This window comes from Tinamus guttatus, unplaced genomic scaffold (assembly GCF_059628265.1).
Source record: "Tinamus guttatus ecotype Peru unplaced genomic scaffold, ASM5962826v1 Tinamus_guttatus_pri_ptg000155l, whole genome shotgun sequence".
Classification (NCBI taxonomy): Eukaryota; Metazoa; Chordata; class Aves; order Tinamiformes; family Tinamidae; genus Tinamus; species Tinamus guttatus.
This window is the reverse complement of record NW_028288689.1, coordinates 2,522,756-2,547,883: the sequence shown is the minus strand read 5'-3', so window position 1 is coordinate 2,547,883 and position 25,128 is coordinate 2,522,756. Positions and strand designations below refer to the sequence as shown.

General features: G+C 41.7%; 1 protein-coding gene across 2 annotated transcripts in view; it reads left to right on the top strand.

The window, feature by feature from the left end:
- Positions 1-616: 616 nt before the first annotated feature.
- The window catches only part of GABRB2 (gamma-aminobutyric acid type A receptor subunit beta2), a 148,203-nt gene continuing 123,691 nt past the window's right edge, over positions 617-25,128 (top strand). The window contains exons 1-4 of one of the 2 annotated variants that reach the window (XM_088522602.1): positions 617-751; positions 1,451-1,683; positions 1,802-1,893; positions 2,724-2,791. In XM_088522602.1, coding sequence (XP_088378728.1) covers positions 1,607-1,683; positions 1,802-1,893; positions 2,724-2,791 — 237 coding nt within the window. In that variant the 5' untranslated portion in view covers positions 617-751; positions 1,451-1,606. Of the gene's footprint in view, positions 752-1,380; positions 1,684-1,801; positions 1,894-2,723; positions 2,792-25,128 lie in introns of those variants that run through there. The other variant, XM_088522603.1, reaches the window with a different exon arrangement.

The window sequence follows — 25,128 nt, the reverse complement described above, 5'->3', positions numbered from 1 at the left end:
CTCAGCCCCCTGGCAGCTCCCCGTGCAATGGCCGCCTGCTCCGCGCTGCCGCTTTGGCTCTTTGGCTGCCGCTTTCTCCAGCGCTGCCTTCCCGCAGGTGCGACGGCTCCGCTCCCTCCCGCGCCGCCCTCCGCGCCCAGGTGAGCCCCCCCCCCCCCCCCCCCCCCCCCCCCCCCCCGCGTGGCCGCCCCGGCGCCGCTGCCCCGCGGGCGGAGCGTGTCCGCGGGTGCGCAGCGCAGCGCGGCCCCGGGCATCCCCCAGGTCCTGAGGGGCGCCGGGCTGCGCTCGCCCCGGCTGCCGCGGCGACGCGGGGCAGATTCCCCCCGGCTGCGGGGCTCGCCCGCCCCCCGCGGCGAGTTCAATGTTTCTGCTGCTAATTGAGGAAGCCAAGTGTTTCTAATTGCCGTCCCTAGGCAGAGGGACGTGTGCCCGCCCAGCGCCGCTCCCCGGAGCAGCGCAGAGCCGCGGGGGGGTGCGGATGAGGAGGTGTAAAAGCAGCTACGGGCGCAAGGCAGATTTGCGAGGAATCGTTTAAGTCGGGTGGTTTATTTCATTCTTGCGTTCTTCTTTCTTTCTCTTTTCTCCCTTTCTCCCTCTCTCCCTCTGTCTCTTTCTTTTTTTTTTTTTTTTTTTATCAGGATTTAAATGTCACTCGCAGCCTCCCCAGCGCCGCTCGCCGCCCGCCGCCGCTTCCTCCCGCGGCGCTGAGGCGGCCGCCGCTGCGCGGGAGCAGCTCGCCGGTCCCCGCGAGGTAAGCGCGGCCCGCGGGGCTGCCTCCGCGCGGCGCGTCCTCCGCCTCCGCTTCCCCGCCGCCAGCGGACACCCCCCGGGACTCCGCAGCCCGCGGTGGGAGCTCGGGTGATGCCCTCGAGTCTCCGCGACCCTTCCCTTCTTCTCCCTGCAACAGCTTCTGCCGCCCGAGTACGGCAGGAAACAGCCTAATCCCTTTTTACAAGAAACTGTTCGTCATCGCTTTTATTATTATTATTAATATTTTTCCCCCTTTGTGCGAAGTGTTGGCGGCGCCCACCTCCCGCCCGCCCCCCGCCCGCCCCCGCTGCGCGCTCCGCTCCTGCTCCCTGTGCCTCTCCTCGGCTTAGACGGGTCTTTCCAGGGACCGAAAACTTAAGCCGCCCCTTCCCCCAGCCCCCTGCACTCTATGTGCGCCTTGCGTTCCCATTTTTAACCTCCTTCCTTCCCCCCCCTCGCCCCGTGTGTCTAATCCGACTCCGTCCATATCCTTCTCCTCCCCCCACCCCCCTCTTTAAACTAGGTTGCAAAGCTGCTGTGCCCTGCAACTCCTAAAACTTCCCTGGTTGATGTGGCTTATATTCAATACTAACAAAAAAGACAACACAAATATACTCGGTCCTCCGGTGGATGACTTTTTTTTTTTTTTTTAATAATGCATTTCCTTCTTCCCCTTTAATTTTTTTTTTTTTTTGGCAAGGAAATTTGCTCCATCTCCAGCAGCAACCACTGCTCCTTTTGATGTTGTGGTACGCCGTGCGCATGCGCTGCACATTAGAATTACTGCACTGGCCAGAATAAGTTGGATCTCTTCTTCTCTTCACTGAAACCCTAAATCATATCAAAAACCAAAGGGATGTTGAGAGTCCGGAAAAAGGGTTACTTGGGGATTTGGTCCTTCCCTTTAATAATAGCGGTGGTGTGTGCACAGAGGTAAGTGATGAAGGTATCTCTTTCGCTTTACTTTGAATTGTGCTGCATGTTACCGCTAATAGGAACGTACATCTCGGTTCTGAGAAATAAGAAATCTCTCTATATTTTTTTTCCTTAGTGTCAATGACCCTAGCAATATGTCACTGGTAAAAGAGACCGTGGATAGACTGCTGAAGGGCTATGACATTCGCTTGAGGCCAGATTTTGGAGGTAATTTGACTGCTTTTGATTAAGAGCTATTGCATACCCAGAGCGGGTACCTTCGGCGGGCGGGTTTTAAACGTGCAGCGGGTGCTGTTGCTCGGAGGTGTGTGGTGCCATTTTCTCAAGCTGATTCAAAGTTAAGCCAATTGTTACTCAATTTCCTTAGCACAGGGCGCTCTTAATGCGATCAGTTAAATCTCCTGCGTATTTGTAATCGGTCCCTTGTCATGCGTTTGCGCTGATGATTTATTAACCTATAATTAAACGCTTGTTTAACGGGCTTTATCGAGATGCAAGTCTCTCAAGTTTACCCATCGTTTGCTCTTCATCTTAATGTGCCTGTGATCGCAGTTACTATTTTTGAGTACAAGATGTGCTGCTAACTGAGACAAAAATGTCATTTAACCCCCTGTGCACCCCCACTTTGAACTAGTTGGTTTCTTTATTTTGGAGGTGCTCGCTGTGTCCCCCCGGCCCCCCCGCGGCGGGGGGCGCTGCGGGAGCCTCCGCGGCCGCGCTGGGGGGGTCGAGGCGCGGCCGGGCGGGCGCCCCCGCGGAGCCCGCGCGCCCCGGCCGCCCCCGGCGCCGCCACGTGCGCGGGTTACATAAAGCAGCGCGGCCGGGGGCGCGCGGGGTGAGCCCGGGGCTGCGGGGAGCCCGGGCTTGCTCGCGGGTGAGGAGGAGGGGGGGCACTTCGTTCTCGTGCTCATTTCTTTCCTTCGTATACGCTGTTTTTAAGCGTCGCTTCGCCCCTGCGCTTCCCTAGTGCCGTTAACTCCGGTAAGAACGAGTTAAGTTCCGGAGATGACAGCGCGGCCCATCTTGTTGGTTTGCAGGTCCCCCGGTGGCCGTGGGCATGAACATCGACATTGCCAGCATAGACATGGTCTCGGAAGTCAATATGGTGAGTACGGCGGCTCGGGGCAGCCTTCGGTATGAGCGGGGCTGGGGCGGGGGGGTTGTCGCCGCGCTGCCCCCCGCCGCCCCCGCTGGGGCGGAGCGCTGCCCGCCGCCACCGGCGCGGCCTCCGGGCGCGGAGCGGCGCGGAGCCCCGCGGGGGGCGGCCGCTTCCCCCTGCCCGCAGCGGCTGTGACCGGGGGGGCGCCGCGGAGACCCCCCCCCCGCGCGCCGCGCCGGCTCCTGCGGCAGGTGCCGCCGCCCCCGGCCGCGCCGCCGAGCCGCGAGCAACGGCGCCCCCTGCCGGCGGCGCGCGCGCACCGCAGCCCGCCGCCGCCTGGCCGCGCTGCCGCGCCGCGGGGCGCCCGGTACCGGCACCGCCATAGGGAGCCCCAGCCTCGTGCGGCCCCCGCGAGAACCGCGGCCCGGCGCGCGGCCGCCTGTCTGTTCGCATACCTTTACCCAAGCTTTAAATGTTTTTATTTAATTGACGAGGAAAAAAACCCACAGGCTGCCGTCCTGTGTTCTGTGTTTGCTTCCCGTAACAGGAAAAAAAAAAAGGCAGTTTGTATATGATATTCCGAGTTTATCAATCTTTTTCTCATCTGATGCTATGTTTATTGTCAGCTCTGAGGCCAAGAGTTTATTAGGTTAATTTCCCATAGCGTTTGTCTCCCTTACCAAAATATTTTGAGCTGCGATTGCTCAAATGCAGAAATTGTTCACAGGATAATGATACCTTTTGTGTTTTGCTTTCATTATCTACGAGGCTAATGAATTGTGGGGAAATGAGGTGAAGTCTCAGGCTCATTTTAAGAAGAAGCTGCTCATGGGTTAGACTAAAGTTTTCTTGCAGTTGCTTCTCTAACTTCCATGTGTGCAAGGTTGCGTTCTGAGGTTTTTATCTGAACTTTCATCTTGGTTAAGGACACAGAACTGGGCTAAATTCTTTCAGATGCCTGTGTGAACAAATAAAAAATAGACATGTGTGTGTATATATATATATATGCATATAGTGAAGCATGATAGCAGCAGGCAATATAAAATAAATGTGTTTTCTCAAGTATATGCAACTAATGATAGAAGTTTTTTCCTTAAAACAAGCTTTCAGCTCTTTCAAAAGAGTTGTCAAGATGCATCCGTCTAAATCGTGTTTCAGGCGTTTTGCTGTAGTTCTAATGGTAATGTTTGAAAATAACATTTTAAAAACTGTTTTATGTTAATATACTATTTCCAATCATGTGCTTCTACTGCTAAAATATTTTGTTAAAAGCCTCTGTGGCGCGATTGACTAGCTCGTGCTGTCAGTTTGACGTGCCTGTTTAAGCAGTTGCCAGCCGTTCGTTTTCAAATGGATATTCTGAGATGTACCCATTTTCCATAGTGTAAATTGTAACACAGGGCCTAATTTGAGGGTAACGTTAGTGGTGAAGTTGTTGTAGGCTTTGCTCTGTGAGGTCTTGGTGGCAGAGGTATCTGTCTATTTTTCCAGATACCAGGAAAGCTCTGAATGGCTTCACCTTTAGCACCATAGTTGTGAAGTAACTCTAAATGGCTAAAACGGGCTTCTAAACTTTGTTAACATTAAACGTGAAATTTAGTATCAATTGCTACTTAGTGTTCTCCCCAAGGAGCTTCCTGTGCACAGGAACACACTGCCCTGTGTGTGAAGCTGCTTCCTTCTTGCCTAGAGCAGCAGGAGAAGGGTGGGAAGGACAAGGGCTTCCCTGGAGCTGTGACCTGCGCACTTAGGGTGACATCTCCACATCTCTTCAGACCTGGAAGTTGGTACCAACTCTTCTTCGGATCCATTCATGTTGAAACGATTTCCAGGAATTTGGCCTGCAATTAAAGGTGATAGTGTGTCAGAATACTGTGATCCGACATGACCAGACTGACTAGAAAATAGAGTGTTCTACTTAGTATCCTTATGTCAGTTTATTATGTTTCTATAAACAAATGTTCGACCTCTGTGAGAAAAGTCAAAGCTGTGATGGGAATTGATGTATAGTCAATTTTGTCACACACATTTGCCTAATGCATTAAAGCTCTGGATTTAGCTAACTGGAAGATGATACCTATATCTTAGAACTACACATTTTTCCATATATAGATATTTCATTTTACACTTTCAGGAGAGGTTTCAAACCACAGTTCTTAATCTACTTAACCACAAAAATATAGTACCTAATAGGTCATTGTAAAATGAATTTATGATATATAACAGTTCATTTTCCAATCATCTGGACATCATAACAAGAATTAATATACCTGATAGGCCTGAAATAAATTAGAGGGGAGGAAATGCAAGCAGAAAACTGAATACTCTGAATGCAAGGCCTTAATTCATTCTTTGCAAAGTCACTAGAATATTTGGCCTTTGCTTTTGAAATCAAGAACAAAACCACCAGTGGATTCTAACTGTGAGTTTTAGGTGAGAAATCTCCTGAAATAATGAGAGATGGAAGACTTTCTGATTTATGGACCTCTTTTCTGAACTGTGAATTTTCTTTTGCTCTAGTCATAGCAAACCCCACTAACCTGATATAAAGGCACATCATTGCCTCAGGTTATGCATTAGCATTAATTGGATCAAGATTTTGGCTTGCAGAGAAGCTAAACCATCATATAGTTCTTTAGCTCAAGATCATTTCTGTTAATTCCATTGTTAACTTACTTTTGAAGTATCATCATGCCCTACCGTGGCTCAACACACTCCGTTTCCCCTTGTGTGCTCATGCATTGCTGCAGGCTGAAGGTTTCTCTTCAGTATCGTGGAGTAAATCATAAACCTTGGCTGAGCAGAAGAATTTAGAGTTTCTTCTATAGAAATTACGTGTACGTTTAGATTGTTCGAGTATATTTTTGGTTGCTGACCTTGTATTCTTAAAGAGGTGGTAAATGCCTTGCATCATAACTAGCTCACAGTGTAACAGGCCTTACAAGAGTGGGTTTTTTTTTTTTTTTTCCTCATTTTTTTTTCTTCTCCCCTCGAACTAGCCTATCTCTTATTTTTCAAAAATGGCTTCTAAACAGTGAATGGTGGTTGTGAAAATAATTCTTTTCGGGGGGAATGCACTTGAATACATATGAGAAAAATGAGAACTACAGGTCTATTTGATTCTTAATAGTCATTACAGTTATTTTGGCTTTTTTTCTTTGTTTTTGTAGAAAATAAAAGTCAGGTAATGATTTTATACACTGCAGTAAAGATTGTGGAAGACGTGTTTGGATCAGGTGCTTCATTATTACTGCTGTTGCTTTGTGCTACTGATATTGTCTGTTCTCTTAAGGGTTTTCTTTTTTGGGTGGCAATTGAGAGAGGAGGAAAAAAAGCTACTAAAAAAAAGCTAGGTATGAAAGGTACTTAAGCTAAAATGGTTTTCCTGTGATAATGAATCAGTCTTACTGCAATTCAGTTAATCTTATGTAAGTCTAATGCAGTGTTCTCAAGAGAGTATCCAGGTGTTTGCTACTGTACTTGACTTTCTTTGCTTCCTTTTCCTTGATACTAATCAGACTCATTGTGAAAAATATCTCCACAGGTCTCAACACTCTATTTATTTAAATACTCAGTGCTAGGTGGAATGTCACATTTCTACATTTTCACCTTGTTGGTTAGTTATTGGAATAGACCCCTTGACAACACAGCAGCTAAGATGGTTCTTCATTCTCCCTCTCCCTCCTAGCAGTTTCCTCCTAAACTAATTAAAAACTTGATACAATTTTATTAATATGAGAATAAAGTTTATTCCTGCGCTAGACATCACTGAAGTTCATCTATAATGTATTCTGCATTTGGTCCATTCAGACAACAAATGAAGGTCTCTATGCTGGCTATGGATTTGACCATCTTTATATTAAAAGTAAGGTTTTTGGTATGTGTGTGTGTGTTCGTTTTTTGTTTGTTTGTTTTCTTTTTTCTCCCCGGTGGCTCTTTTGGGATTCTAGTACAGGGTGTCTTGCAGAGAGAGAAAAAAAAGTTCTATGGATTTATTTTTACCCAGGAAGTACATATGTTTGTAGGTGATGGGTTTTATGTTTAATTCTATTCAATTTAATTCATTATGTGGATAATGGGAGTCTGTGGAGAAGAATCTAACCATTTTGATTTGAAATGCTTGCATACCATTGCACAGCTTTGGGCACATGGGTTTAGTATGTGTGCATGGAGTTAAATAGACACAATAGCCTGGTTTGTCTTACTGGGAGCTCTTAGGGTTGATCGACTGTATAATCCTTCCATCGAGTGGGACTTGCAGAAACAAAGGAGCCATTATCATCTATCAGGGCAAGATTTATGTATTAGGATGTGCCAAATTTTACACAACAGAACCTAATGGCTTCAAAGCTGTTTTAAAAAAAATAGTTTTTCAACTTTTACTTTTGGAATATCCCAAAGTCGCATAAAATATTAAGTAAAATTCTCTGTGTGGGGGATATAACAAAAAGTTAGAGCTGTACTCTGCTAATAGACTTTTGTATCTCTGTTTCTTTGGCTAATTGGGACTCACTCTACTGGCTTTCTTAATCTCTTCTGCTTCCTTAAGGTATTTTCAGTAGAAGGCATTAGCAAAATGCAACAGACACAGGTAGAGACCCTGAAAACAACAGGACTTGTGCTGTTATCTTCAAGTAGCCCCAAACATCTTTATGTGTGAAAAGGGGAGAAGGGGCTTGTGGTCTGACAAGCAATGAGAGTTAAATGAGGAAATGGAGTGGAGCTGCTGTCAGCCAGAAGATTCAGCATAAGACACGGATAAAGCCCCATTGAAGAGAAAGGAAGAAAAACAGCTGAAATATAACAGAACATGGAAAAGACAGTCTTGTGTTGACTGGTACAGAAAGAGATGAAGAAAATGCCTCCTGCCAGCAATATATTTGATTGCTGATCCATTCTAGTTGTACATGGTGTTGCACATGATCTGTAGCAGGAGTAAGGAGAGGACAGAACTAGAATTATATTTTGCCAGGCCTATTACAAGAATTGAAAGAAGGAATGGGAAGGTGTTGCTTCCCTGGTCCTAAACCACTTCCAGCTGCTCTCCTGTTACGTATTTATTACTCTCGCCGTGACATAGATGTATGTGCCTCTTCACGCAAGGCTGCGTTTCTCAGCGCGCGGTTGGAGCTTGGCTTTCCCGAGATGATCACGCCTGCACGCTGGGGCTCGCAGGGAGGTGGCTGCAGAGGCTCCTGTGAAGGCAAGCGTATGATTAAAGCTTTGGACAGTGGGAATTTGTTTGCTGACAGGCCTGTTGTACCTTTCCCTGTAGTTACTCTTTGGGGTACTATCACAAAGACATTTATTTTCTAACCAGCATAAGATATATTAGTGTGGATTTCAATTTAATATCTGTTGTGCTATATGGCTTTAGTCATGCAGTTTGTTTTCTCACTGTTAAGATATGTTTGTTTGTTTTTAAGGAGAGAAAAAGAGCTCCCACGTCACAGTGAAATCACAGTAAAATCCTTGTCCTTGCAGATTGGAGCAAGCCTTGCTATCAGGGTTCTACATATGATTTAAATGCTTTGTGCTAGTTGTGCTTAAAAAACAGAGCCACGGTATGAAACAAATTCTTCAGAGCGTATTCATGTGAATAAGCAATTGCATTATAAATACTGGCAGTATGCATTATGTATTTTGATCAATACATGGAAATCTATTTCAATAAGGAATTGTAAAAGGCGGTTAGTGGCATTTGCTTTCCACAGAGCGCTCACTTTATACGTCCTTGTTTCTGGTTATAGCTTCCAGCTGTGAATGTTGATGCCTGAGTTTATCTTATGCTTGGAGGATTCTCCTTGTGATGGTACTAATCTTTGTCCAACTCTACTTTGTGTGGAACATTTTTGATGTGTTCGGGTGGATAGCCTGGGAGCTTCCACCCTTTTGCTCTGTTTAGCTTATGTGGAGACACTATTCTACAGCTGTGTTGGAGCTTGTGGTAGTTTCAAGATTGTGCCATTTTTATATGAGAGAAGGGGAAAAAAATGACTACACATATTCCCTCTTTGGAGTCATTTATCTTGTCACACTTTTTTGTGTTCTCACCTAATTCTTTTCTAAGAAGTAGCTTGTAGGAAGCCCTCAAGAGTATTACAGGAATGTCCTCTCCTTGTGCTTTTGCTCCATGCAGTCCCATGCCCTGCATCTTGGTTCAAAGGAGGTGAAAAGCAAGGTATCTATGGCTGTTGATCCTGCTGGCCTCCTCCTTTTGCCGTGGTAAAGGCACAGTTCTGGCTCATGACTGCATACGTGCTTTTTATCCTCCAGCAAGTGCCCAGTTACACCAATGATGTCAGTGAGAGGGTTTTCGTGGAAGAGGAATTGGTTGGTCACCCTGGTCCCAGTCTGGCAGTGTCCTCTGTACAACAGGCATTGGGACTCCTCTGGATGTTGCAGTTCGAGCTGGATTACAGTCACGTTGCTTATATGCAAGAAGTCTGAGCTTTTAGTAAATCTGTATCGGGTTTATAGGGAATACTTTTTTTTTTTCTTTTTTTCCCTTAAGCATGGCATAATTCTGTTTCTCCTGAAGGTCAATATTAATGGTTTGTTAATTGGATGTCACTTTGCGCATGCTACAGTGTTTCAACACTAATCAGTCGAAGAGCTGCTTGTTTCGTTGATAGTGGTGATTTTTCAAAGTTATAGCATTGGATTTTTTTTTCTGCAGACCAGAGGATGGCTGTTTGTAATTTAAAGAGATTGCCTTAGAGATCATTTGTGCCACCAAATTAATAATTACTGCCCTTTTGTTTTGAGCAAGCACTGGCCCATAAATATATAAGTAATTTGGTTTCTGCCATAGAAGAAAAGATATACTCGTCCTTTAGTATGTTTTATGGGAAGTGTCTTAGTGTGCAAGTGAATGAACATGAAGCATACTGTGCTACCTCCTTGTGCAGGCTGTTTTTTTTGTTTGTTTGTTTGTTTCTTCTCTAGTGAAGATGACATAAAATCTTTAAAAATGAGCTGTGTTGTACTGAAATATAGTTTTTATATCATATACTGCAAACTTGTCATAACCCGAAGCCATTCCCGTGGTTTATGTGTCCTTCCTAGTGACTCTCAAGTTGATCAGTGTATCGTAGCTTAGTCCTTATTATTTTCCCTTCCCCTTTTTATTTCCCATATTTCTTGCATGCCCCTTCAGGGAACCTTTAGTATTCAACCATCTCAAAGTACTGGCTTATGTGGTTATGATTCTTTTAGTTGTCTTTCTTAAAGTATTAGCCAGATCTCCATAGGCTTATAGTGGTTAGGCAGTGTCTTGTTAGCCTCTTAGAAAGAGGCATATCTTTGAGATATTAATATTGCAAAAATTGGCTACTACAGATGCACACAGATCTGTAATTTAAAAGTAAATAAACATGCATAATTATATTAAAATTGCAGACATGCTGTGGGTTGCCAGATAAGCAGGACAGAAGCAGCCTTTGTACTTTATTGTAATTACTCTCAATATGCTTCTCTGAGGATTCCCAACCTCCTTATGTTTCTCAATCATTATGCTACCTAAATGGGACACACAATGAATACTGTAGCACAATCCATTAGAGACACTGATATAGTGGGTATATTTGCAGTTGTTGCCTTACCTGTCTGAAGGCCAGCTATGGAGTAGTAAGGGTGCCCTCACTTCTTGGGTTTTGTCAACAGAAGACTTGGCACGCAAATTGTCTGGCTAAGTATTTCCAAATTCGCTCATTAATGTAAAGATTCGCCCAGGCTTGGAATTGCCTCTGTCATGGGGCTTTTGTGGATGAGTTTCACCATGAAGAATGAATTACTTGTCAGTCAAAACTAACATTTCTAGTCTTACAAATGAAATGCTATTTGACCTCCAGGAGATGGGCACATGTGCATCTGAAGGGGGCCTGTACAGGTAGTGTTTGATGAAAACTATCACTGTCCAGGAAAAGTATGTTGAGTCTTTCTCCCATGTTTTTGGAATTAAAAGACTGAGGGGAACATATTATTTCTTTCTTGTATATCACCTTCACAGCCCCAAAATATTTACTGTGTAAATACTGTTAATTCATTCACTGGGGCCAGAGGAATAAGATTAGCTACTTGGAGGGCCTGGGGGGAAAAGAAACAAAACCAAAAATAAAAACTTCTGTGAGGTGTCTTTTTTTTTTTTTTTTTTTTTTTTTAAAAAAAAAAAAAACTCAAGTGCACGCTCTTTTATAAGAAAAACAGTTCAGTTGTTCATCATAGGATGACTGAATTTTATTATGGGAAAAATTAGTGGAATAATTCTAGATGCATTGCAGTTGTGCTGAAAGACCAATTCAGTGGTATATATTTTGAACTGGAAGCAGAAAAAGATTATCAGGAACTTAGCCTTGAACAAGGGTTGTGTTTAAGGCTTCCATAATAAAAGTGTAATAAAAACTAACTGCTTGGAGTAGCAAGTCTTCATTCCAGTCCCTGCTTCTTGGGCTGTTTCTTTATTTTTTTTCTTTGTTAGCTACTGGAAATGGCTGCTCTGTAAGCAGGTCTATGAGAAAGGATGAAGAAAGGGGGTTTTCCCTCGCGCTCCTCATCAGCGCTCTTCAGCGATGCCGTGGGCCCCGCGTTCCCTTGCGGAGCAGCTCGCTGGAGAGGAGCCCTGTTCCAGAGCACCCGTTAGGCAAGGTGGTGGTGGTGGGAGCAGCCAGTTTGCAGAGAACCAAAAGAAGACCCCTGCGTGTCACAGTTGAACTTGTGAAGGGCTGCAGGCATGTTCTCTACTTTCTCCTTGGGTGCTGGGAAGGTTTTTAAATGGCAGTAGCCATGACTCACCCCTCTGTCGGGCACGGGTTGAGTGTCGAGCTCCACCTCACTTATTGGGAGACTCCAGTATTGGGAAACTGCCTGGATGGGCTTAAGGAGCAGTGGGGCTCTCCTGGAGCGGCCACCTCCTGAGGAGGCCTGCGGTGCTATTGCACTAGCAACTAAATAGTCACACGGGCAGTAACTTGTGAACATAACCACTTCTGGAGCGCAGCACAGACAAGAGTCTTCCTGGTAAGTTGTTTAGGATTTACATGGGTCAGAAAGCCTTGAGTCAGGAGAGGGTTGTTCTAAAATCTTTTGAGATGAGAAAAAGGTCTTCCAGAAAAGTTTCTGTTGCTTCTGAGGGACTGAAGCTTTTGTTTGTATGAGAAGCGTTAAGCACATTTAATGATGATGTGTCTAAATAAGGTTGAAAACCTGTTCACTGCTCTGGATGCAGAGCCATGTTGAAAATATGGTCCTATTTTCTATTGTGCATTAACTTTCTATAGAAGTTTTTTTTTAAAATGCTTGGGATGCAGACCCATTCTGCTTGATTAAGTAAAATTAGTGTTCATGATTGTTTAAGTAACTTCTGCTGTATGTTTTTAGAAGTATTCTTTAAAAAATAAATGATTTTTTTTGTTTGCTTTTATATATTGATTAGACAAAGTAGTGAAATAGCTTGAATTCCTTATTGTTCATAAGGGTAAATATATGTCATCATTTGAGTAACTTATTACTTGGTACTCCTGCAGTTTTTATGATCCATTGTGTAAATCTGTCTTTGTTTCCTTTATAAAATGCATTTTCGTGTTCCTAGACCAGCAGCTCCAAAGCAGATGGAGAGCACTGTAGATTTCTTTTTCATTTTCTTTTTTTCTTTTTTCCCTCTTATCAAGAGCTATTGACCCGCTAGCCCCTTCACCTCCCTCAGGCTTTCAAAGCTGCTGTGTTAATCTGTGTTTGGCAAGATATATGCAGGGAAGGAGTTATGAAAATTTAAGCAAAATGGAATCAGTTTGCAGGTCCATTAGACTGGGTTTTAAAAATAATTTAGAAATTATTCCTTATTATAGAACGATTTCTTCTTTTAGATAATTTGTAGAGAAGAGGAAAGTGTGGTTAAACACACATGCATGTTGCTTGGAAATGACAAGCAGTGTGCTGCAAAAAATTGCATCATTGTTACACTGATCATCTAAGTCCAGAAATGACTGAACAAACCTTTTAGTCTGAAATCTTCATTTGAACACTCAATTCCTTATCTTTTGCCTGTTACACTTTCATTATTTGATATTTTATGATGTGGAGATGCTTTTAGGAATTCCATCCCTAATACAATCAGAGATGTAATGTTCATATGTTGTAGCCTGTACATTCACAGGTCACTCAGGATAAAATGCTTTAACTTATTCAGATATAAAGATGATTTGCAAAATTCCTTTCAATTTTGAAAGAAAAGCATTTTCAAAGGTTTAGGAATCTTTACTGAGTTAAACATAGCTGAGGCCTTTCATCTCAAATTTCAGTCAAAAATATATAACTTAAATATAAATAACTAAAATATGTAACTAAAAATATAGTTGATAGACTAGTCCATAAAAGCAGGTTTGTAATGGAAATGCTGACAGACAATTAACTATAATCATTCATGTTAGTGCAAATGCCTAGGAATGAACACAATTTTCTTTGATCTGCTATTACGTGACACAAGTGACCACTTATAGAAAGATCCGTAATAATTTTATTTAACTGTCTCCATTCAAAATTGCAGTTAAAAGTATCCACCTCTATGTGCGAGGTGTGCAGAATGCTTTTATGTGAGTTCAGGTTCCATAGAAAACTTGTTTTGTGTGAATCCAATGCTGGTTTTTTCTACAGAGACTTTTTTTGCCCTCTTTTCACAACAGATTTGTGGATACTTAAAAGACTTGAAATGCAATAAAAGATGCCTCCTATCAGACATCTCAGACATTAAATGTGAATCTGGCTGGGTTAGTAGTCTCCAAAATTGTTATTGTCAGAGAAGTGTTCTTTTCAAGTGGATATACTCTGTAGTTATTGGCCAAAAAGGCTGTAATCTCCCAAAGCTATAATAATTCTGGCTATTTGTTACTTAAATAATTTTTCTTAATATTTCCTACTTAAGCAAGTCAAATATATCTATTTAACTGGCTACTTCTATGTAATTGGTAAAATTACATCTTGCTGTCAGCTTCAGGTGAAGAGTATTTAAAAATTGAAGAGACTAATCATAGGAAAACAGCCTTTTTTACTCTTAGGCTTGATTCTTTAATGTACTATAATTAAGTGTATTAGTGAGGCAGCACTAAGAGGCCTGTGTGGTTCCTACATGTGCTGAACTTGGCCTGCTGGTAAATGGAAGGCATCAGTCTACATCTGTGTCTTTCTGGCATTTTTTTGTGACTTTGACTAAATGAATAAAAATGAACCTTTCTGTTGTGAATCATACCATCATCTTGGGTAAGGTAGGTGCTAATGAAAAGACTTAGGTATAGAATTTAATTTTGATTAACTTCTTAATTGGATTGACTTTTTGAGGGCAGAATGATGTGTGAACACTTGATATGTCACTTGACATTTTAGAGTAGGCCTCTATGTTACAGTAATATGCTGACTAGATAACAGTATTATAATAGTGTAAAGGCAATAATTATTTAGAACAATTTCTGAAGGATTTCAATCAAAATGATGCTCTGATAGAAAAGGTGTTTGGTATAATTAGTTATATGTGAAAACAAGTGCTTCTGTAATGAAGTATTTCATGTTGTATGTAATGTTACATTTTGAGTCAAGCTTTTCAAAAACAAACAAAAAAGCATATGTGCTGGCTTTTCATTAAGTAATTCATGCTAAACGAAAACTTCCAAATGAGAATGTATCTCTGGGGACAGGTAAAATTACAATTCACTGTGGTGTTTTTTTTTTTTTTTTTAATCATCTAGAATATTTTGCATCTATTCTTTCTGTATGCATTACCAAAATGGAGTGGAGGAACAGCCCCATATTTTAACTGGATATCGTGTTATTGTAGTTATATAAGTGACTCCAATATTTGCAACTTTTCTTTCCTGTCCCTTTCTGTAGGCATTAGAAACCGGAATGTTTAGCTCAAGAGGCTAGTATTTCTATTTTATGCGGGTTTGTCTAATGAGATATCCTAGCTTTTTTTTTTTTTTTTTCTTCTGTCTGTTTTGTTATGCCTTGCGTTATAGATATTGTTCTTGCATCACTGTTTTGGAATTGAATCTGTGCTCATTTGCAGCTGCTTGTGACTCAGGGGTAAAACTGCTATTGCTGTTCTTGAAAAATATGCGAGGGGGTCTGTGATGAGAGGTTTGTTCTCCAGAGCAGCACGTTGCTGCCTCGTGTGCGTGGGGAGGAACCTGCGTGCTGCTCTGTCCCTTTGAGGCTCACCGCGCAGAGCAGCAGTGTGCAGTACCCTGCCTTGTGGACACTGCAGCAGAAAGGTCCAGCTCAACTATTAGCCAAAACTTTTAACAGGACACGTGTTGAAATGAATAATTTATGTTACTTTTAGACATCTGCCATGATAAAACTCTACAATTCATTAGAAAAGGCTTAGTATAGTTGATCCTACACTGTGAGAGAGGGGAGGATTGGCTGACAGAGGTCCTTTTCAGCCCGATCTTTCTCTTGTTACATGATGAATGTGTGAGGTTCTGCTCGGCTAGTGCCTCTTCACTCATCTTGGATCTTTGTATGCAAATCTTTCCCTGGATTGCCTCCAAAATAGGAGAAGCCTATTTTTCCTCATTTGAGCTTGGAGAGAGCAGTGAAGGATATTCAAACCATAGCATTTGCTTGACTTTGCACTTGTACGTTTGCTTGAGGTCTCATTCATTTCTAGTTAATGTTCTCCTGTATCTGTTCTGAAGGCTGACCTACATCAACAGCTTGCATATCTTAGCTTATTTATTATTACATCTTAAATTGCAGCTAAAATATACTTATGTTTGTGCCTAGCCATAACATAATCGCTATATTTTTGTGAAAGATCTGGACCTGCTAGTGAAATGTTAGCAGAGTTCTTCATAGCAATTAGGCAGAGTTTTGTTTTTGGTTTGCAATTTTGGTTATCAGAGGAAGGGGGAAAAAAAAACAAGAACAAGAAAAAAATCTGTAAGTGACTTGGCTGATTTTAGTGTAGAAAGTGCCACAAAATGTCCTCCTTTGGCTGCATATAACTTAATGCTTGAAGAAGTTGGTGACAGTTGGGAATGAGAAATATAAAGCAGAAATCCTGTGTTATAGCCACAATGGATTTACAAAGGGGAAATCATGCTTAACTGACCCGATAGCCTTCTATGGTGAGATGATGAGCTTCTGGGCACATCTGGAGTAGTTCGGTTCTGTGCTCCCCAGTGTAAGACAGATGTGGATTCTCCAAAGTGAGAGAAGGACTGAGGAAGAGACTGGAACATTCATCGTTTGAAGAAAGCTGAGGGCACTGGGTCAGTTCAGTTTGCAGAAGAGAAGACTCTAGGGGATCTTATCTGATGAGAAGATCCAAACTCTTCTCTTTGATGCCAGGTGACAGGATGAGAGGCCGTGGACAGAGACTGAAACACGGGAGGTTCCACTCGAAGCTAAGGCAACACCGCAAGCATGACTGAGCACCGGATGTCCGGAGAGGCTGTGGAGTCTCCATCCTTTGAGATATTCAAAACATGACTAGGCATGATCCTGGGCAACCTGCTGCAGGTCACCCTGCTTGAGCAGGAGGTTGGACTAGGTGATCTCGAGACGCTCCTACCAACCTCAACTACGGTACTGCAAGAAATTATTTTGTGCAGCCTAAGCATCTTTTGCATTCAATAACCTTGGAAAAAAATTGTTTACATGCACTGGTAAGCCAGTCATAAAACTCTGTATTCAGGCAGGCTGTGAAAACACTCCTATTTCATTATGATGCCAGTAACTTCATGTGGATCATTTTTAATGCTGTGTAAATGGTTTGGTTCATCTGTCTTCATCTTTAATTGACTAGTGCTGTCTTCGAGACTAATGAAGCTTCAGGAGTGATGACTGATGGGCAGCATAAAACGTATATGGTTGTGTGGAATAGTGACAAAGGACAACCAGTTTCATTTTTTGAGTCCTAAATTGAATTCCATCTTAGCCACTTTTTTGGTTACTCTTGTCAAAACAAAGTATCCTTGAAATGAAAGGCAGCAACTTGTTGAAACTGAAACAAGCAAAGTAACCTCTTAAGAGCTTTTGTTGTTTTTGGAAAAATTTTGAGCAGGCTAAGTATAATTTAACTCTCTTTTCTTTTCTTTTCCCCCTCCCCCCGCCCCCCTTGGAGAAGATATCAAATAGGAAATTGTGGCATCTTTGCTATACTCAGTAACTTTACAATTCGAATATTTATGGCTGCAGTGTAGGAGGGGTAGTAGTGCTTGGTCTTCATTTTGTGTGATTTCATTGGACCACATATATGGACTAGTATTTCAGGAGAACCTGGCACTTATTTCTAGACTTTTGAGCTTCTCATGTGTACTGTTCATTAATAGACTGAGACGGTATCTGCTATGGACTTGTTACATACAGCTCTGAAACTTTGCATCAGAACAGGAAGTTAGAACAGGATGTATGTGAGACTTGATGTTGAGAATGGAAATAAATATGCACTCAGCATCCAGACAGAATTTTGACATGGCCTTGCAGAGAGATTGAAATATTATATAAGCAATTACTATTTATCCTTCGAAACTTTCATTTTGTAGTCCTTAAATATTTCACTTCGGCATAGAGGAACATAAAGTGATGAAGTGATGAGTGCCCAAGTATCCAGCGAAGATACGTGAACAAAACATGCCTGCTGTGGCTTCAGAGACCATGTTCTAACTTTTTTTAGGATCATTTATTTCGGAAAAACATATTGTAGCATTAATCTAACCAAGAATGGAATCTTAGGTGAAACTATAGTATTTACAAGATGTGCTCTTTGAAAACACCTGAGATTATAGAGAGAAGAGGTGTAATCACTGCGATTTAGCACTTGGTAAATATATAAACTTATCAGACTTGTGAGAGAAAGTAAATGACATGAATCAGTTTAACTCAAAAATAAAGAACTTGTAATCACAAACCTTGAAGCCTCTGCTACTGTCAGATGATTCAGATGTATGCATGATTTTTTTTAAAGTACAAGGCAAACCTTACTTGTTAAATGTAGTGGCCTGCTTGGAAGAAAGAAATGGAGAAGTAAATGACTGGAGTGAGTTTACAAGAGAGATGGTTGATCTTTTGAGTTTGGGTTGCTGAAAAAAGATAGAGGATTTAAAGATGGGGAAGCGAAGTGTTCTGTAAAAGATGACAGACTTGCATAAAGTTATCAAAAAAGCAGGAAGAGAGGCCTCGGTGCAGGCAAAAGACAGAGGCAGAAGCTTCTACTGTCATAAATGTTGCAAAAGTTCAAGGAATTTATCTAACACTGACTGAAGTCTTTTGATGACTCATGTTTTATAAATGTTTTATTAAAGGTATAACAGAAATTAGCATTCGGTAGTGTGTTTCACTCAAGGCATCACCACAGCATAACAGAAGAGGGGAAGCAGAGGAAAAATTCAGAAATACCACAACTGTGTGCTTTCCATCCAGCCAGCCTATTCTGTCCCCTCGTGGTAAGCTCCCGTGTTTCTCCCCAAGATGCTGCTCCTATAGAAAGAAGCAATTCCAATCGTTGTTCAGCTTTCTTCCCCACTGTTGTCCGTGCAGCAGGATTTAGGGACTAAGGTGGCATGCTCAGCGAAGCTGTAGTAGAGAATTATTGTGACAAGGACAGATTTCATTAACCAGATGAAAGAAAAAAGCAGTCTTTGACTACCCTGGTAAGACATTGTGAATTGGTAAGTCTCAAGTTTACAGTTCATTAGAGCTGCAGAAGAGTTGCTTAACACAGAGCATTGATTTTTCTCCATTAATCTCCGGGCCTGTCAGATGGAATTTTGGAAGTAATATTGAACTGAGTTTTCCATCAATTGCTTGTAAACTAGGGTCAGACTTGGTCATGGGACTCCAAACTTAGTATCAGGGCAGATAACTTTACATAGATTTTTCTTTTTTGGCGACTTAGAGAAGTTGATCATAACCAGGTTGTTTTCTGTACTCTCCCTCTGCATAAAGTCCATGCTACCAGTTCTGCAGATCTTCCACTGCTCCTGTTGTTCAGCAGAGCATCTGTTTTGAGAAGTTATCTTGCTAAGGAATCCTGAGGAAAGTGAGGAACAGAAAATCCCACTCTTTACATATGGTCTGTGAAAAGGGAAAACAAATGGATTGAGAATGCCTATTTATACTAAGGGAAAGGCAGAAAAGGCGTTAGGACAAAACACTGAGCATGTGTTTGCCTGGTTGCAGGAGGGCAGAATGGAAGAAAATGTTGCCATTAAAACTTTGAACAAGTTTGAACAAGGGGTGCGATCTGCCACACTGGGAAATAGAACACCAGGGGTCTTGACAGGGGAAGGCTACAATTGACACATTTCAAGTTTTCTATTAATTCAAGAATTGAGTCCAAGTGAAGGTGTATGGGTCATCCAGTGGAGTAACAAACCAGGGTGGTTTTCCTTCCGCCACAAAAGGTTATGTTAAAGTTAATAAAGGTTCCCATTCCTTATCCTACAATGCCTGGCTAAACCCTAAAATGGGCAACAAGGTACTCTTGTTTTTTTGTGGCAGAAAAGGATTCCTTCAGTCTTGCAGTTCTGCAGTTATATCTGGGACACCAAACTCTAGACCTATTCCTACTTGCAAAAGGGAGTTTTGGAAGTCATGGAAGAGAGCCATAGTAAAAGCAGGAAGAAACTAGTAGAGGATGACTACATGAGGTGTCTTTTAATCACATTTCTTTTGAATGATAATACACTGATGCATCAAGGACACTCCAAGTAGAAGGTAAAGGAGTGTGCATATATACTTTGTAGGCGGGAGGAACTTGTTACTTTATCACAAAGAATTTGGAGAGAATGCCAGTCTAAATGCCTGTACAATGGGCTTACTTGACAAGGATAAACTATTTACCATTTGTCATAGTAAAAAATACATTATTTATAGGAGCAGGTAGATTTTATTAGTAATAAATAATTGTAATAAATGTACTCTAGAATATACTGCTGAATATACTGTTATTTGGGATATGTGGTAGAATGCAGAGTTCATTTTGCTCTCGCCTTTTGTTTGCAATAGGAATTAAGTGAAAAGTAAAGCAAGAAAGATAAGTGAACTTTAGCAAAGCTTTTTTTCCTCCCTCCCTGTAGTGATGAACAACTGGCATCTACTGCAAGATCGTATTTAGAATTCACTTACAACAGGCCAAGGGAGAGAAGGCTGCAGCGTGCTATGAACTATCAGAATGTAGCCAAACCTACAATCGCGTATTTGTGTGTTTTTAATGAGCATTTCTTCAGTATAGTCTGCTTGATATAGATCTTGATGATCTTTAAAGAGGAAACTGTATATTTGCATTGTAAATACTCCTTTGACTCTAATCAGGTTTACCAACCAAAAATGTGAAACTGAATTTGTGGCGTGTGAACACGTGAGTGTCAGACTTAGTCTAGCTGGCAGCTGCTGTGTTCACAAATTGGCACTGATGGCAGGAATGGCCACCTGACTGTGAACCAAGGCTGAAACTCTACGTGGACCGACCTCGCATTATCATTTACTGAGGGCACACGTGCTGCAAGATGTAAGGATGGGCTAAAAGCATTTGTGTGTTTTGCTCAGTAGTGTCCTTTAGATAATCCTGGCTTCAGACAATGAAATTAATGAAATTTAATATAGGCATGGGGTGTGGGAGGACTCTCCGTTGTAACTAAAGGTAATGTCATAAATAGGATTATGTCTTGAGTTGCATGTGGCAGAATTAGACAATCATCAGGAAAGGAAAATCTATTTTCCAGGAAATATTCTCAGTGATACAGAACCTTAGGATAGAAAGATTAACCTGTGATATATTGGTAGGATTGTTTCTATGCAGAATGTTTTTTTCCAAATTTCCCTTGAGGCATCAGCTGTTCTCTGAACATTCAAGAAGCTTGTTGTGCTTCTGATCAGCTTCCCACTCATTTTCACCCACACCGCTTTGCTGTGTCATCTTAATGTCATTTTTAAAATACTAACAAAGGAAGCATTTTGTTTATAAAAGTCTTTAGAAGGAAAAGAATGTTTTTTCTATATTATTTTGTCAGCTAAAGATATGATTAGCAAATAAGAAATTAATGTGTTTAAAATGCACCTGAACTAAGAATTTTAGTGTGTTGTCAATAGATTGAATTTCATAACATTTTTTACTTACAGTTTGTATTGTTTTTAGTAAGCTTACCTCCCTGAAAATCATTACACTTAGAATATATAGGAATCTGTATCATATAGGAATATGTACAGTATAGCACTTTGTAACATGAAATGTAATTGGTCCAGTTGACTAGGTTGAACAGTAATCAGGTATGCTGGAGGCAAAGCAGAAAAAGCAACAACTCTTTTGAGAGAGGACAGTATGGCATCAATTACTTGGCACGGGCAATTTTAATCAATGCTGATCATGGCTTTCCAATAGCTTAGTAGAGGATATTCCTAGGCAGGTGGAGAGGGGGAAAGAAATTACTGCCATTATTGCAGGCAGGCATTCATTTAATTATTACATGGACCAGAAGACTGAAAATTTTCAAGGTTACTGAACTTATACTGTCTAATCTCCTGGAACAGCAAGGGAAAAAAACTAGTCGTGAGAAGTCAGTAAAGCTCAACTCAGTTGATGGGGAGTAGAGAAAGGGATTTATTTGGGATGGGAGCAAGGTCTTGTTGAAGGTACAGCAAGAATCTGTTTTTAAAAGTTAGAAAACTTTTTTCTAGTTGTGTGGGGGGAAATCACTGGCAGTATACGAATAGCAATGGAAGACTATTTCTTTGTATTAACTATACCACTTATCAGTAGAACCAAGTGCTTTACCTTCTCTGTGTCTTTTTAACAAAAATCAGCCTGCTTTTTATTTGTTATTTGTTATTATTATCTAAGAAAACAAAATAGCTCTCTTTACTGGCTCTTGGAAAATGCTTTGACTTTTCAATCACCGGCTGCCATCTTAAGATACTTGAAGTTCAACCCTGTGTGACTATCTAGACAAAAAGAATTCTTAAGCTTGAATTAAGAGTTATTTCCATTTGGGTAGGTGCTGGCTTCAGCTTATGATTTCTGCTTTCTGCTCAACAGTCTCATGTGTTTCTTCCCATATGGGGTATGATAATAACCTTCAAATTGTGGGCTGCGTGATGTTACAGTTATTTGTTTTGCTGTAGCCGCTATTGGTCCTTCTACTGACCCGGCTGTGCTGAGGACAAAGATCTTGTCCTCGGAGGAGAGGAACTGCAATTTGTTTTACCTCAGAGTGGTAACCAGCAGTCTAGCTCTGCTGCTGTCTGAAAGATTCCTGTGGAAACGTGTGGAATAGCATCTACAAAAAGCAAGAGATGTATTATGTTTGTCAGCAAACATGGCATTTTCCTGGTAAAATTTTATTTCTAAGACTCGCCAACGAGGAATGTGTTTCTAGAACCAGTGTTGTGTAGTGGAAACTTTCAGACTGTCCTCAAATGCAATAAGGGGGGGCCAAGCTTTATCCTGCAGATACTTCTTTAAGTAATTCTAGAACATGAGTAAGTCTTAGACTTAATAGTGTAAAATATGAGGGGCTGCTAAATTATGTGCAGAATTTTATTAAAGAGATTTTTCATTATTCTCATTGTTTGCATGGTTACGTACTAAAAGAATCTGAGTTTTACCAGGGAGCTAGCATGAAAAGCAATGATGATAAGAAATTATCATTTTGATTGATTCCTTCTTCTGGAAGATCTCAAAGCTGGTTCGTAATGAACCTGTGTGTTGTTTAATCTTCCTGCCTTGAGGCTGATCAGTCCTGGCCATTTGCCATTTCATGGGTGTCCTGCATCCATCGCGGGCTGGAATACAGTGTGTTGGTTAATACCCTACAGCTGCCTAGTGCAGGGGCTTTTTGTCTCCTTTCCCTTTGAATCCACTTACAGGGAAGAATTGGAGAGAATGAAACTAGGTAGTTGCTTCAGTTGTGAATGGGCATTTACTAATACCTCCTGGTTTTTAAAATTATGACGTTGTTGTTTCAGAAGGGCCTCTTAGTTCTACTACATCATTGCCTCTTATATCAAACAAAGCAGCTATTTCAGCCTTTGGACAGACCCGCAGCACCTTGGCTTTGTGCTAGCGAGCTGGTGTGAACATGGGCTCTGATTTCTGCGGTAGCGGAGCTCCGCTGCCCTCCCGGCTGCGCTCCCGGTGTCGTGATCCGTGGATGCTTTGAGCGAAGTGGAGCGCTCTGCGTTCACCACATCACCTCTGACACGGCCGCGTATGGCTACGTTACAAACATGATTTCTACTTCCTAGTTCCACAGCATTACTACTGAGTTTAGAAATTTTCTTCTCTCAGCATCTAAGTTACAAGGCTTAATAATTAATATTTCTCTTTTAAAGATATTGGTTGCTAATTTAAGATGAACTTTACGCAAATCTCTATTCATGGAGATAAGAGCAGTTGCCATGTTGCTTCTGTCTCGAAGGAAGTTTCAGCAGCAGAGAAGAATTGCTATGTTGGACTCTTTTCCCTCATGCTCTAAATATATCTCAACAGCGGTCTAGTTCCTAAAGCCATCTGTGATAATATGCCTAGATTTAAAAAAAAAAAAAAAAAAGGCATCACATTAGTTATTTACTCTATAAGGGAGCACAACTTCAGAGAAATGAAATTAATTTTCCACAAGGATATATTTAAAGCAGAGACAAAGTTCTTAATATGCTATAGCATAGTAGTTCTTTGTTTTGATTTTCTGTTTGCAACTGATTTTTTGCATGTCTTCTGTTTATAGGCACTCAACTATAAAGGCACTTTATAAAGTGCTGGTTTTGTTGTTGTTGTCTTTTTTGGGTATGTGTGTAAGACCTGTTTTTTGGAGAGTGCTAATTATTCACTTTCCTCTGAGTCTTTCCCTTTCTCATCCTTTCTCTTTTTTCCTCTTTTTTTTTTTTTTTTCTTTACCCCCACCCCTGTTTGCAACATTGTGTAATAGGAGCAGGGCAATGATTTCTGCAAAGGTGGTGTCTTTGATGGGCTGATATGAGCCGGGCTAGTGCCAGGGCAGCAGGTGTGCAGTGAACAGCTGGGACTGGGCTAAGCCAGCAGCCCCACGTACCAGCAGTATCTGTTCTCCATAATCGTCATCCATACGAGGTAGTCTTTTAAAATGACAGAGAAATGAAGTAACAGCCACCATTTCATCCTCTCACTAAACCTCCCAGCCACAGGTGGTGTCAGGTCTTCTGGCTGAGTACTGGGAGAAAGCTTGGTGGGGGGAGGCTTTTTCTTGTTGTTTCTGGTGGAGGGATGGATTAAGCCTACTTTCCTGGAGGTAACTGTAGTGTCTCAAAAGGAAACGTTTCCTTTTGACCTGTATGTTCTTATTTTGCAGTAAATAATGCCACAGTAGAGACTGCTGGACTTGGGAAAGCTCAAGACTGTTAATGCCTCCCTGGTTAGGCATCTGTCAGCACTTAGCAGCTTTCTCTGAAGCCTGTGTGGTTTGGCTGCATGTGCCCTTCTTTTGGTTGTGTTTTCTCTGAGGTGTAGAAGTGACAGCTGTAACAGCCTTTATCTGAGATGCCTGACTGTGTGTGCACAGCTGAAACTTTGCCCTTTGAAGCTTGATTATTTTAAAAGATTTGATATAATTTTGTAGTGACTGTTGTTAAGTCGTCATTTACGAGTGGCATCCGTGCAGTGGTAATGGAGCTAGAATCCTTTTATAGTTGGAAATAACTGTCTTGAAATATCAGTGAGTATCAACCTCAGATAAATGCAGCCTTTTCAATTATGACATGTTTAACGTGCTCCTGCAATGCATTGTCGTTATCTGTTCTTTGTGCACGTGAAGTTTATAACGCTGCTGTCAAATACATGCTGCTCTTGGATCTTTTTTCCCCTGCTCTTGAGTCTTCCCAGACCAGGAGCTCCTGTGATGTCCCTGCGGTGTGAATCACTGTATGGATTCATGCGGTTTGCACTCATAAGTGTGAAGCGCTCAGTAGCTTTCTAGTTTAGGCTTGCTTTTCTATAAGTATAAAATAGGTTGTTTAAAATACACCGGTAATATTTGTTATAGGCAAGTGTATGTGCGTATTACACCAACACTGATATAAAGTTTTGCTAATATTAAAAGCATGGGAGAGAAAAAGCATGCAACTGCAGGTGATCCAGTCCAAGTTTACCAGAATTATTTTCTGAATGAATTTCTGAGGTCGCCTTTGACTCCCTTGTGCTGCTAAGCCAGGCCTGCTGGTCAGCCGTGTGTAGGAAGCCTTCAGTTTGTGAATGTTTTCTGATTGTTTTGCTCCAGCTAAAATTCGTTGTTTCTTCCCTTCTTCAGCTTCCCCCTCCCTGATACCTGCTTGCACTTGCTTATACCTTTGCTTTCCCAGAGTGTCTGTATGTTTTCTGG